Source organism: Dreissena polymorpha, chromosome 5 (genome assembly GCF_020536995.1).
Source record: "Dreissena polymorpha isolate Duluth1 chromosome 5, UMN_Dpol_1.0, whole genome shotgun sequence".
NCBI lineage: Eukaryota > Metazoa > Mollusca > Bivalvia > Myida > Dreissenidae > Dreissena > Dreissena polymorpha.
The window spans coordinates 47,173,252-47,188,033 of NC_068359.1; the positions used below are offsets into that span (position 1 = coordinate 47,173,252).

Here is a 14,782-nt window from a genome sequence, read left to right on the forward strand (position 1 = left end):
CTTTATTTCAGAATTGCAAGTTATTTCTCCTGTAAAGTACATTTTTGGAGGGATTTTTAGCTCAATTACAGGGCTCAACATTAACGGTTGTCCTATTGACCCTGGCAAGTAAAAGTTGGGTCCGGGCAAGTTATTTTATAATCTAGTTGTCCGACCGGAAAAGTGCAAAAAAGAACAAAGAGCATTTAATTAAGACTTTAAGTGCTGTAATCATTTTGTTAAATGTTCAAAAATAAAAAAGGGTTTTGTGGTGTATCATTTTGGTTTATTAAAAAATATGAGGTTTACAGTTGATGTGATATTTCATGTTTGGGCAAGTGGCTTTAAGTTCAGGGCAAGTAGATTTTCTAAGTACTTGCCCGACAGGGCTAGTTGGTTTTTTGGTTAATGTTGAGCCCTGAATTATTATATATGAAATATATATAGTGGAGCTATCCTACTCACCCTGGCGTCGGCGTTTCCGTTAGCGTTAGCGTGCCAATGTTAAAGTTTTCATACTACCCCAATTATTTTCATTGTCCCTTGACATATTGCTTTCACATTTTGCATACTTGTTTACCAACATGACCCCACCCTATAAACAAGAGCAGACAACTCTATCAAGCATTTTTTTATCATTATGGCCCCTTTACCAATTAGAATATGCAGCAAATGTTAAAGTTTGCGTACTACCCCAAATATTTCCTATATCCTTTGACATATTGCTTTTATATTTTGCATACTTGTTTACCAACATGACCCCAACCTATAAACAAGAGCACACTACTGTATCAAGCATTTTGACATACTTATGGCCCCTTTCACACTTATATAATTGAACATTTTGCTTAAATTTCCATAACTTCTTTATTTGTGATCACATTTTATTATTACTTTCACAAAACAACACTTACCTGAATACCACAATGGATTCCACACAAACGATACCCCACGCCCCTACCCAGAATCCCTCCCCCCCCCCCCCAACCCCCCCCCCCCCCCCAATTATTTTTTTTTAACATCATCTAATAAATTACCCCACCCCACATTATACCCCCCTCTCACCCCCCCCTACCCCCTCCCCCCCAACCTCCCCCCCCCCATTTTTATGCCCCCCTTCGAAGAAGAGGGGGTATATTGCTTTGCACATGTCGGTCGGTCGGTCTGTCGGTCGGTCCGTCCACCAGGTGGTTTCCGGATGATAACTCAAGAACGCTTAGGCCTAGGATCATGAAACTTCATAGGTACATTGATCATGACTCGCAGATGACCCCTATTGATTTTGAGGTCACTAGGTCAAAGGTCAAGGTCACTGTGACCCGAAATAGTAAAATGGTTTCCGGATGATAATTCAAGAACGCTTATGCCTAGGATCATGAAACTTGATAGGTAGATTGATCATGACTCGCAGATGACCCCTATTGATTTTCAGGTCACTAGGTCAAAGGTCAAGGTCACGGTGATCGGAAATTGTAAAATGGTTTCCGGATGATAACTCAAGAACGCTTATGCCTAGGATCATGAAACTTGATAGGTAGATTGACCATGACTCGCAGATGACCCCTATTGATTTTGAGGTCACTAGGTCAAAGGTCAAGGTCACAGTGACCCGAAATATTAAAATGGTTTCCGGATGATAACTCAAGAACGCTTATGCCTAGGATCATGAAACTTGATAGGTAGATTGATCATGACTCGCAGATGACCCCTATTGATTTTCAGGTCACAAGGTCAAAGGTCAAGGTCACGGTGACCTGAAATAGTAAAATGGTTTCCGGATGATAACTTAAGAACCCTTATGCCTAGGATCATGAAACTTGATAGGTAGTTTGATCATGACTGGCAGATGACCCCTATTGATTTTCAGGTCACTAGGTCAAAGGTCAAGGTCACGGTGACCCGAAATAGTAAAATGGTTTCCGGATGATAACTCAAGAACGCTTATGCCTAGGATCATGAAACTTCATAGGTACATTGATCATGACTGGCAGATGACCCCTATTGATTTTCAGGTCACTAGGTCAAAGGTCAAGGTCACAGTGACAAAACAACATATTTACAAAATGGCTGTCACTACAACTGAGAGCCCATATGGGGGGCATGCATGTTTTACAAACAGCCCTTGTTTTTTTGTAGCATCATCTAATTCATTACCACACGCCACATTATACCCCCTCTTCCTCATCTAATAAATTACCCCACCCCACACTATACCCCCCTCTCAACCACCCCCCCTACCCCCCCCCCCCCTCCTTCAAATTTTTTTTTTTTCCTTTTTTTATTTTTGAACATCATCTAATAAATTACCACACCCCACATTATACCCACCTCTCAACCCCCCCTCCCCCAATGGTTACAAAAAAAAACATATATTTATTTTATTTTTTAAGGACCGTCCAAACTTCCCACCCAAGCTATTGCTAATAAACTTGACATAAAATCTTATTATTTTGTTTTATTTCTTTACAAATGTTCAATAGATTGTGGAAAATATACCTGAACTATTACCTTGACCTTATTCAATAATTTCAACAATTTCCCCATGATGGCTTACGTTATACTGTCAAGCACTCAAATAGTCGAGCACGCCGTCCTCTGACAGCTCTTGTTTTTTCAACTTCCTCTTTATAATAATTCAAACTATAAGAGCAAAATCATATAAATAAAAGTAGTATACTTGTTAGATAAAAAGAATAAAAATGAGATGTAATAATCACAAGACACTTCTTTTAAAATAAATTATTTTTTCAATTGGGATTTTTTGTTATTAAAATGGATTTTTTTTATACAATTTTGCTTTGGGAATGGGTCTGTTAACCGACTTTAGATATGGCTGAAAAAAGCTTGAACTCTTCTGCACTTGTGTATTCCAGTCAAAGGAGAGGGCAGACAAGGAGGCAGTGAAGGAGGCTTCTCCCTCCCTTGCGCCCCTCCAGATCCAGAAATTAAAGATAAAGTTTGGCTCGGCTTCCTCCCCGGGCTCGTTCAGCATCAGTCAGCTGGAGCCGCCCGTGGCAATCTCGCCCAAACATGAGCCACGCTCCCCACCCCCACCCAGTAGAGCTACGGAGATGGCCGTGCCAAAATTGTAAGTGTTCCAAGTGTGGTTTGGTAGCTTTGTTGCCTGAATTGTAAGTGGTAAAGTGTTGTTTGGTAGCTGTCTTGCCCAAATTGTAAGAGGGAATGTCTTGTATGATAGCTTTCTTGCCCAAATTGTAAGTGGTTAAGTTTTATTTGATAGATTTCTTGTCCGAATTGTAAGTGGTGAAGTGTTGTGTGATAGCTTTTTTGTCCAAATTGTAAGTGATGAAGTGTTGTGTGATTGCTTTCTTGTCGAAAATTGTAAGTGGTGAAGTGTTGTGTGATAGCTTTCTTGTCCAAATTGTAAGTGGCTAAGTGTTGTGTGGTAGCTTTATTGCCCAAATTGTGTTTTCTAGACCTCCCCATCTCCAGGCCGACACCATATCCACTATGCCACGGCCAATATGTTATCTGTCTTGCAATCTGTTATAAGATTGTATTATATGCGCGTTAAAAATCTTCTGTTGATTTTGGAAATAACTTATGAAAATTAAGTTAAACCTTAAAGTGACTTGCTGAGAGCGAGCGTATGATCATTTGCTCCCAATATACCTTTCCACTTAAGGAGAGGGTATGTATAATAAAAAAACATTAAAGAGATCAGTCAGACAATTAAAAATGATTTTTTTATTCACAATAATGGTACGGGTTTAACCATTTTCCCCTTAAGAAGCAAAGTGAAAATGGCTTTTGCAACCAGCATAAAACCAGAACAGCCTACGAGTAATGATTTAGCATACAACACTTCTTTGCACATACCCAACACACCAAGAAGATGACAATATTGTATCTGTCATTGTACTTCTTTGCAATTTTTAGAACTTACAGCTTTAATTACAATAATTGCTGGGTGGGTATTCAACCATTGGCTTAGCAGTAATAAATAGGGTAATGTAACATGTTATCAAATAAGTGTTTGGAAAAGTGCTTTGGATAAATAACTTTAAAAAAAAAAGAAAAATGAGCCTTTCCTGTTAAAACCATTAAACAGCTGTAGACACAATGAAGTTATAGGTTTGACTCGCGAATGGTCTTTTATTTATCTAAATAAAATATGTAGTAAGCCATTGGCCAAATAAGCTACGTTAAGATTGATTCATTTAGGTGTATATATGTCTTCAACATTCTATTGGGTTTTGATAAAGGCCAAAACTTGGGTCAGACAGCTGAAAAAATATTTCCAATGGGTCAAGAAAATTTAATTTTATTGCTTGTTTGGACCAAATATATGTTATACCACCGCAAACATAGTTTGTGAGGGTGGAGTTACTCTGTCAGTCATTTATCATAAAATGTTATACATTTGTGGAGCAAGGTACGTCCACATTTCTAAAGCAATTTGACACTATTTTCATGTGCAATGATCCATTTACTTCCGAGTTTTGTGCCCATGGTCATGGCAACCATGCATGTGGCAAAGTGGTTTGGAGGTATTAATCACATTTGTGTGAAAGCTTTTATTTAAAGAAATATATGAAGTAAGAGAAATAAGTATTCATTTTTTGGCGTCTCTAAACCAAATATTTGTTTTTTCCAGACAGTAGAACAACCATTAATGTGAAGCCCTAAACCTTTCTGAGTTATGTTTTCTCTATTGTAGAAAGTTCAAGGTATTGCCCCCTAAACCTGACGGAGGTCAGACAGGGGAGGGTGGAGAGCCAGCGTGGACCTCTTCAATCAAGGAGGAGAAAAGGGAGACCACTCCGAAAGAGAGACGGGAGACAACTCCAAAAGAGAAAAGGGAGACCACTCCAAAACCGGACGCCCTCTTTGCGAGCTTCAGGAATTCTCCCAAACCAAAACCAGAGTCTCCCTTATCTAGACACAACACCAGTGACTCTGACCATGATCTCGATGATGACCGGAGTTCCAAAGCTGGCGATGATGGTGAAGTGACGATGTCGGTTGTAAAGGGGAAAATTATGAAGGTCAAGAAGCCAGATAAAAAGAGTAAGAAGAAAGGCTCATCGAAGAAGGGGAAAAATAAAAGTGATGTTTCGAATCTCAGGAAAGAGCTTGCTGAAGAGAAACTCTTTGGTGGAGACAGAAGCGAGAAATTGAGCATTTTCAAGGAGAATTCTCCGTTATCGCCTCGCTTTTCTCCCAAGAACGTGCCTTCCCCTATCACAATACCTGCCCTGAAAGCAGCCCCACCGCCACCATCACCACCGTCCTCTCTCAAGAAGTCTCCGCCAAAACCAAAAGCAGGAAAGGAAATTAGACCACCATCGCCATCAGCATTATACAAAGAGCTCATGAAATCTACCGTTCCTCCAAAAACGAGCAGCAAGAAATCATCTTCATCATCAGGATCCCCGAAAAAGAAGTCTGCTGCAGTTTCCCCTACCAGTCGAAAGAAAGACAACACATCCCCCATAGGAAACAACACATCCCCCAGCACATCCCCCATAGGAAAGACATCCCCATCCCAGACTCCCAGCACCGCCAGGTTCCTGGATTTCCAGGCCCCTAAGACCCCGTCTCCGCGACGACCCAGTTCCAGCCCGGTGTCATCCCCCATGTACTCCCCAGCCTCCTCCCCAGGGCGGGATTCCCCCCTGCACTTCCAGATCCCGCCAACCCCTGCCCTGTCGACCAGGTATGTAATTTATTACACTTTACAAAGGGGACTTATGGTTTGCGCTCTGTGCGTCTGTCTGTCAGTCCGTCACCCTTTCTGGATCCTGCGATAACTTTAAAAGTTCTTCATATTTTTTCATGAAACATGAAACTTGAAATATGGACAGATGACAATATGGAGATTATGTACGTCAATTAATTTTGTTCCTATTTCAAAAATTATGGCAACAAATATAAAAAAAGTAAAAAAATTACTGACAATGGTGGAGTTTCACCGGTAGGCGGTAGGGGACCATATTGCTTGGCAATCTCTTGTTAAAACAGTAGTAAAACATAGTTGCGAACTCTTTATGCACCTATTTGACATTAATGGATCTTCTTGTGAGCCACTCTGAACAGAAACCCTCTTTTCATATGATTTATCGATATTTGGCTCAATATTTGATTATTTGTGGCCAGATCCCACCGCCACCCCTGCCAACCAGGTCAGTGTTTTTTTCCCCAAAAAATTACAGCCTCTTACAGGCCGTTTCCCAATGACAAAAAGTAAAATATTAAAAAAAAAAAAACATGACCTAAAATTTCTCCCCAAAAATCTTTTTAACTTTTTAAATCATTGTTTATTGAGTTGAATATACAGCTATACAATTCTGTAGCACATCAGCGTATAAATTTACGAATGCAGTTAATCATGAACTTATAAACAATTGGAATTCTGATATTTAAAATCAAATTAATAACTTTCATTTTTGCGAAATTCCAATTGCGCTATTTTTCCCAATCCAAATGGCACAAGCCTACAGAACGTTGCTTTAGTGCCCTGAAGAAATTTCAAAAATTAAATTATAAAGCGAAACAAATCCCTGCAGGTACCACTCCCCCCAACCCTCGCCCCCGTCCCGGCAGATATCGACCGACGAGGAGGTTGAGACCCCGCCCGCTGACCGACCCAAGATGCCGCCGCCCAGCCTCCCGCCTATGCCACCTTCCTCCGCTCAAAAGAGAGGGGCACAGAGGACTGTCATTCTGGAGACTGTTGGATCCTTTGTGGTAAGCCTGGGCCCTTTTCTTTGTTTTGTGTGTGAAGGGCCTTTTGCCCCAGAATTTGTGAAAAAAATATTTGCGAACTTTTCGACATTGTGAAAAATTAGTCGCAAACATTTCAAAATTATGTAAAAACTAGTTGCAAAATCTTTAAATTGTGAAAAGTTTAGTCACGAACTTCTTAATGAATCAATCTTAACTTCTCAAAATTGCAATAATTTGAGTTGCAAAATTGTGAGAAGATTAGTCGCAAACTTCTCGAAATTGTGAAAAAACGCCATTCTGTATGAAGGAAAGAAGGCCCTGTGTTATGAATAGTTCATTATTTCTCGAACTGATATTGTGGTTCATCAGTACATAAATTATATGATTAGTTTCTTCTTGCCCACCTAGTAAATGAGGTTTTAGTTTTAACTCTGGAGGTAATGCAGTTGGGCTTAAAATTATTTAGTCTTTCCCCATCTCTGACAAGAGTTCTCAATCTTTGTCTAAAATTCAAGTAATGACAAATAATTAAGAATGCCTTGAACATTTAATCCATTACTAAAATTTATAGATCTAGACTATGAAGCCTAAAACTGTTCAGTTGTGGGACCAGGCCTGAAGAAAGTTCTCAATATCAGACTTCAGTCATAACTCTACCAATTGTCCAATGAGAAAGCTTGCTTCAATTTCCATCAGTTAAACATTTAGGACTATGAATGTTCATAGTTGCAGTCAGGATATCAGTCAACTTGGACCAAAATATTTCATGTTCTTGTTAATGGACGTAAGTTTTTCTAGGGAAGATTCTACAACTGCTCAATAGCCTTAAGAATTGTTGAATTTTAAATAGCCATTGAAAAGATAAATATTTTTCATCTGATAACCGAAAAACTTGATGGAAATATTTAAGGTTATATTATCTGAACAATGTTTTAGTTTTGATCAAATTTAGCAGCAATGTGCCTCTTGAGATGATCCCTATGTAGAGACTGCATGATGCATGCAAGACCCGAGTTTGTAGCTGGTATAGCAGGAGGTCACACTTGTTGGTCAATCAGTGTTTTTTCTCTCCCCATTTTGGGAACGGGGCTGGGTCTCTTTAGATTGGGAAAAATTGATTTAAATGAGTAATGTGTTTGTTTGCCAAAAAATGCTTCAAAATTAAGAATAAAAGTGCTTTCAATATTATATGTTCTAAAGTCAACTTATAGTGCTGGATGGGAGATGAACTAAATGTTGAGATCTAAAAACATTTATTTTATTTTTGGAAACCTTCAATTAGGAGTTTGTAGGTCCCAACTGGGAAAAAGATATACTATTTTCCATGGGGAATGGGGCCGAATACCGACCCAGAATTTGAACGGAGAAAAACACTGTCAATTGTCTAATTTGGGCATTACCAGGCATGTCTGCGCTGTCAACTCATCTTTCATCATAGAATTAGAAAATAATTTATCGCAAATGTTTACACATATACATGTATCCCTCGTTTAAAGTCAGGGTCTCACTTTCGAAGTCGAAAGTCAGGACAATGTCTGCAATAATGTTATGTTTAGATCACTCGTCACAGAGGTCAATGTCTCTGACTCAAAGGTCAAGGTCAAGCTTCAAGGTCAAAGATATAATAAGTTTTTGCAAAGCTTGTTCATGCTTTTACTTTCGCATTCAAAAGGCAATATATCTATCAAAAGATGTTCAGTGTGTGGAGATGGCATGTCATGCGCAGATCAGTGTCCTTAGCTCCAAGGTAAAGGTCACATGTAGAGGTCAATGGTCAAAAATGGGCATGATGAATCTTGCGTAGACAGCACCTTTAAAACTCAAAGGTCAAAGAAAAACTCGAAAGGTCAGTGCTAAATTATTGGTATGATACAACTTGTGCAACTTCGTTATTTATCAGGCTATAAGAAAATAACTTGTCTAAAAGGACCGACTGCCTCCTGTCTCTGTTAAGTTTGTTTTTTATTTCCCCCACCACTATAGTGGGGTACATATTGTTTTTGCCCTGTCTGTTGGTTTGTTGCTTTGTTGCTTTGTTTGTTTGTTTGTGTGTTTGCGTCAAACTTTAACATTTGCCATAACTTTTGCAATATTAAAGATAGCAACTTGATATTTGGCATGCATGTGTATCTCATGGAGCTGCACATTTTGAGTGGTAAAAGATCAAGGTCAAGGTCACCCTTCAAGGTCAAAGGTCAAATATATAGCTTCAAACCGTGCAGAAGGGGACAAAGTGTTTCTGACAAATAAGTATCTTGTTTAAAAATGCATTTTCGTTATTACATGAATCCTGCGTTTTGCACTGACTTAGCAAAAATATTAACCTTATTAACCTGTATTGTATGGTGTGATATGGGCGTAAATCTACAATGCTACTATCAAGGCCAAGGTCATGATTTGACATTGACAGTCAATTTACAGCTTTTATTGTAAAATGTAGAAGTTTGTGGGGTATTAAATCCATGCAGTAATACATGTATCAGTTGTTTCAAAGTAGTGTTAACTTTACGGATAACAGGGTTTAATTTCAGTCATCATACATCTTTAAATACTTTTTATCAGTTGCAAAATACCTGTTGCCATTGGCACATAAATTAGTGAGAATGCAAAGTCTCTCCAATTAAGCTTAGAACCACTGTAAAATGTATTACCACAACCTTGTACATGTATAAGGGGCACGATAATTATATGGATATATTCAATAACACAATGATTTGTTTGCAAATTAGCAGTCAGAATATTGTTGTATCAAAATACAACGCGCACCAGGTTTTTAAATTGAAATTTGTTGGTATACAACTGCGCTTAATACATGGAATAGTACGATATGTTGTGTTACAGAATGAGTCTGGTGAGAAGATCTGGATTTGCCCGTCGTGCACCATGCAGGATGATGGCAGCCCCATGATAGGATGTGACTCGTGTGACGACTGGTACCACTGGTGAGTAGGCCACAATACTTTGTTTAGTTTAAACCTATTTATTTAAAGGCGATTGAATTAAAAGCCTAAAGCTAAAACGTACCTTGGTTAGAACCAGTGCTTGGTGTTTTTTGAGAGATCTAAAGAACGCTCCCACAGTGGGGATCGAACACATGTCCTCCCGGTTGCAGGGTGGACACCATATCCGCAGGGACCTTAAAAAAACAGTAATTTGTTGTTGTCTCAATGTTTTACCCTTTACTGCTCAGATGCGCATTTTTAGCTCACCTGTGATCGCCTTTTGTCCGTCCTGTGTCATCCGTCGTCAACATTTGCCTTGTGAACACTCTAGAGGCCACATTAATTGCCTGATCTTCATGAAATTTGGTCAGAACATTTGTCCCATTGATACCTCGACTAAAATTTTTGCTTATATCACGTTTGTTGCTAAACTAGTTCTTAAACTAGTTAAGTATTGAATGTATTTTGTCAATTTGTTGAAGGTTTATCAATATCACCTAGTCTGTTACTGACAACTCAATGTCATGATATCCCCACAAACGAAGTTTAGGGGTGTATATAGGAGTGAGCTTGTCTGTCAGTCGCTCAGTCTGTCTGTTGGTCAATCGGTCCGTATTAAGTGTCTGCTCTCTATTTCAAGTTGTTTTCATCAGATCTTCACCAAACGTGGTCAGATGTAGTATCTAGATGATGTCTAGGTCAAGTTCAAATATGGGTTATGCCTGGTCAAAAACTAGGTCATGGGGTCAATGAGTGCGTTTTAAACATTGAGCATGGTGTCCGCTCTCTAATTCAGGTAGTTTTCATCAGAGCTCCACCAAACTTGGTCAGAAGTTGTATCTAGATGATGTGTAGGTCAAGTTCGAACATGGGCCATGTCGGGTCAAAAACTAGGTCACGGGGGTCACTTAGTGCGTTTTAAACATTGAGCATGGTGTCCGCTCTCTAATTCAGGTAGTTTTCATCAGAGCTCCACCAAACTTGGTCAGAAGTTGTATCTAGATGATGTGTAGGTCAAGTTCGAACATGGGCCATGTCGGGTCAAAAACTAGGTCACGGGGGTCACTAAGTGCGTTTTAAACATGGAGCATGGTGTCTGCTGTTTTTTGTGAAGACAACATGTAAAATATTCTGTTTCAATGTGGCATGTGGGGGTATTAGTCATGTTTGTGACAAAGCTCTAGATTAGCCTGTTATTGGCAATTCGGTGTCACTCGCCATGTTTTTGTTAATTCAGTGGCACTGAGCACGTTATTGGCAATTAATTGTCAATGAGCCTGTTACTGGCAATTCAGAGTTACTAAGCCTGTTATAGGCAATTCAGCGTCACTTGGTCTGTCATTGGCAATGTTACTTAGTCTGCAATTTTGAATGTAATAAGCCTTTAATTGACTATAGAAAGCCTGTTATTGACTGTACTGAGACTGTTATTTGCTGTACTGAGACTGTTATTGGCTGTGCTATGTTTGCTATTGGCTGACTGAGTATGTTATTGACTTTACTAAGCCTGCTTACTGAGCCCGTTTTTATTTTATTGAGTCTGTTATTGGCTGAACTGAGCCTGTTTATTGGCACACTGAGCCTGTTATTGAGTGTACTAAGCCTGCTATAGGCGTACTGAGCCTGTATTTGGCATACTTAGTCTGTAATTGGCTGAACTGAGCCTGTCATTGGCTTACTGAGCCTTTTTTTAGCTGACTGAGCCTTGTTATTGGCAGTACTGAGTCTGTTATTGACTTACTGATTCTGTTATTAGCTGACTTAGTATGTTATTAGCTGTGCCGAGTATGTTATTGGCTTTACTAAGCCTGCTATTGGCTGTACTGAGCCTGTTTTTAGCAGACTGAGCCGGTTTTAGCAGATTGAGCCTGTTTTTGACTTACTGAGTCTTTTTTAACTGACTAAGTCTGTTATTTGCTGTCTGTGTTGCAGGGCGTGTGTGGGCATCAAGGTTGCCCCAGAGGAGGAGGAGTCCTGGTACTGTTCCAAGTGTTTCAAACCCAACAACAAGGGCAAGGCCAGCAAGAGAGGGCGCAAGAAGAGACGCAGCTAGACAAGGAAAGGGGAGGAGGTCGCCTTGATGTAGTGGATATGATATGGTGTCCTCCTAGTGACATGGGGATCATAGATTTGATTCCCATCGTCGGAGCATTGTTTAAATCTCAACCAAAAGACATCAAGTATTGGTTCTACCAAAGAAATGTACTTGAGAGCATTTCAATAAACCTTCTGCTGTTGATGCTATGATAAATAAGTTTAAACTAATGTACAGAACAAGGTCTAGGCAAGCAAGATTGGTGCAAGAAACGACGCAGCTAAACACAGGGACGGAAGGGACGCCATCACATTGCGTTGTTTGAATTGGAATGTTTAAATGGGAATGGAGGTCACACATGATTGGCAGTGTGAGGCCATATACAGAATGAAGGTCTTTACCTGCAAAATTGGAAGTGGCATGAAATATCATTTAAACATGGTTGAGATGGGTTAACTTCATTACTTTTAGCTCAAGTGCTGGTAAAGGTTCGAATTTATACTAGGAATGTGCTAAAAAGATTGCTTGGTAGTGAAGATAGTTTAATATAAGTAAGAAGCGAACCTCTGTCAAAGCCCTAGATATTGGCCTAATTAATGTGCAATTGTGGTAGTTTTTTTTTGTTTAACATGTATATATTGTTATTAAACGAAAAAAACATATGCCGCTTTTATATAACTTTTATTATGTTTTGTTTGTCAGGTGTCTGTATTCACCAACACATTCTTAGCCTTAGAAGTTAAGAATAAACTTTTACCGGAAGAATATGCAATTGTTTGCATATCAGTATATTTAATGTAAAGGCGACAAAGAGACACAAACATGAAGTGACTACTAAGAAACATATTTTTTCAAAATATAAAATAAGTCAAAGGATGGGTTGGTGAATGGAGACCTGAGACATTGCTACAAAAAAACAATCCTAAAACATTATTTGAGCCGCGTTCTGAGAAAACTGGACTTAATGCGTAAAGTGCACAGGCTAATCAGGGATGCCACTTTCCGCTTTTATAATATTTTTCGTTTAAAGTTAGTCTCTTCTACACAAAAATCCTAATAAGGGGGAAAGTGTCATCCCTGATTAGCCTGTGCGGACTGCACAGGCTAATCAGGGACGACACTTTACTCACATGCATTATGCCCAGTTTTTTCAGAGCGCTTCTCATTTATAGGCATACCTTGAATGGATTGAGAGAAAGTCAAAAAAAGTAAATGAAATCTCACACACTTCCAAACAAAATATCCCTTTCCCAAAAGTGTATAATGTCAAACCGTTCAAGTGTACATTTTTAAAACGCTTTAAAATATGATTTAAACAACATCAATAGAATGAAATTTAGGTTGTAAAGAATTAATAACATGAAAAAAGCAGACAATTCTTTGTACATAACATATGTCTGAGGACATATTTGGTTATGGAATATAACAACTGAAAAACTTGCAGCGGGTTGTGGAAATTCCATACAAAATGAAATAAGAGGGCCAAGATGGCCCTAGTTCGCTCACCTGAGAGGAGTCGGTTCATTCAATCTTTACCAAATGTCATACTTGACCTAGATATTGTCCAGACAAACATCCTGGTCAAGTTTCATCATTATTTCATCTGCGAGTCATGATCATACCTATGAAGTTTCATGATCCTAGGCGTAAGCATTCTTGAGTTATCATCCAGAAACCATTTTTCTATTTCAGGTCTTTCTAAGTTGAGTCACCGTGACCTTGACAGCCATTGTGTGAATACGTTATTTGGCCCTGTGACCTTGACCTTTAACCTAGTGACCTGATAATCAATAGGGGTCATCTGCGAGTTATGATCAATATACCTATGAAGTTTCATGAACCTAGGCATAAGCGTTCTTGAGTTATCATCCAGAAACCATATTACTATTTCAGGTCACCGTGACCTTGACCTTTGACCTAGTGACCTGAAAAAACCTAGGGGTCATCTACGAGTCATGATCAATGTACCTATGAAGTTTCATGATCCTAGGCCTAAGTGTTCTTGAGTTATCATCCGGAAACCATTTTACTATTTCCGTCACCGTGACCTTGACCTAGTGACCTGAAAATCAATAGGGGTTATCTGCGAGTCATGATCAATGTAGCTATAAAGTTTCATGATCCTAGGCATAAGAGTTCTTGAGTTATAATCCGCAAACCATTTAACTACTTTGGGTCACCGTGACCTTGACCTTTGACCTAGTGACCTGAAAATCAATAGGGGTCATCTGCGATTCTAGATCAATGTATCTATGAAGTTTTATAATCCTAGGCATAAGTGTTCTTGAGTTATCATCCGGAAACCATTTTACTATTTTGGGTCATCGTGACCTTGACCTTTGACCTAAAAATCAATAGGAGTCATCTGCGAGTCATGATCAATGTTCCTATGAAGTTTCATGATCCTTGGCATAAGCGCTCTTGAGTTATCATCCGGAAACCATCTGGTGGACGGACAGACCGACATGAGCAAAACAATATACCCCCTCTTCTTCAAAAGGGGGGGGGGGCATAATGAGAAAACTGCCCCCCTCCCAGCAGCCATGTTATTCAACTGACCGGAACCATTTTTGAACTCAACTCTCGTATCAAGGAAACAAATGTTCTGAGCAAATTTCATGAACATTGGGCCAAAAATGTGACTTCTACTGTGTTCACATGTTTTCACAATATACATATAGAGAAAAATGCCCCGCCCACTGGCAGCCATGTTTTTTCACCAATCCCAACCATTTTCAAACTCGTCCGAGATATCAATAAAACCAATGTTTTGACCAACTTTCATGATGATTGGGCAAAAATTGTGACTTCTAGAGTGTTTACAAGGTTTCTCTATAGCCAAATAGGGAAAACTGCCACTATATACATATAGAGAAAAATGCGCCGCCCACTGGCGTCCATGTTTTTTCACCGATCTCGACCATTTACGAACTCGTCCGAGACCGCAATTGAACCAATGTTTTGACCAACTTTCATGATGATTGGGCAAAAATTGTGACTTCTAGAGTGTTTACAAGGTTTCTCTATAGCCAAATAAGGAAAACTGCCCCGCCCACTGGCGGCCATGTTTTTCAACGGATCTTAACCACTTTTAAACTCAAGCAAGATATCATTAAGACAAACATTTTGACAAAGT

At 39.3% G+C, this 14,782-nt stretch overlaps 1 protein-coding gene and 1 long non-coding RNA gene across 4 annotated transcripts in view; both read left to right on the top strand.

The window, feature by feature from the left end:
• The window catches only part of LOC127881204 (transcription initiation factor TFIID subunit 3-like), a 33,095-nt gene extending 20,787 nt beyond the window's left edge, over nucleotides 1-12,308 (top strand). For all 3 annotated transcript variants that reach the window (XM_052428912.1, XM_052428913.1, XM_052428914.1), the window contains 5 exons: nucleotides 2,853-3,067; nucleotides 4,661-5,659; nucleotides 6,510-6,690; nucleotides 9,511-9,611; nucleotides 11,544-12,308. In XM_052428912.1, coding sequence (XP_052284872.1) covers nucleotides 2,853-3,067; nucleotides 4,661-5,659; nucleotides 6,510-6,690; nucleotides 9,511-9,611; nucleotides 11,544-11,664 — 1,617 coding nt within the window. In that variant the 3' untranslated portion in view covers nucleotides 11,665-12,308. The remainder of the gene's footprint in view (nucleotides 1-2,852; nucleotides 3,068-4,660; nucleotides 5,660-6,509; nucleotides 6,691-9,510; nucleotides 9,612-11,543) is intronic.
• LOC127881206 (uncharacterized) lies at nucleotides 1,086-2,108 on the top strand. Its single transcript, XR_008049965.1, has 3 exons — nucleotides 1,086-1,411; nucleotides 1,557-1,658; nucleotides 1,804-2,108. It is a non-coding gene; the product is annotated as an uncharacterized LOC127881206 (long non-coding RNA).
• Nucleotides 12,309-14,782: the final 2,474 nt, after the last annotated feature.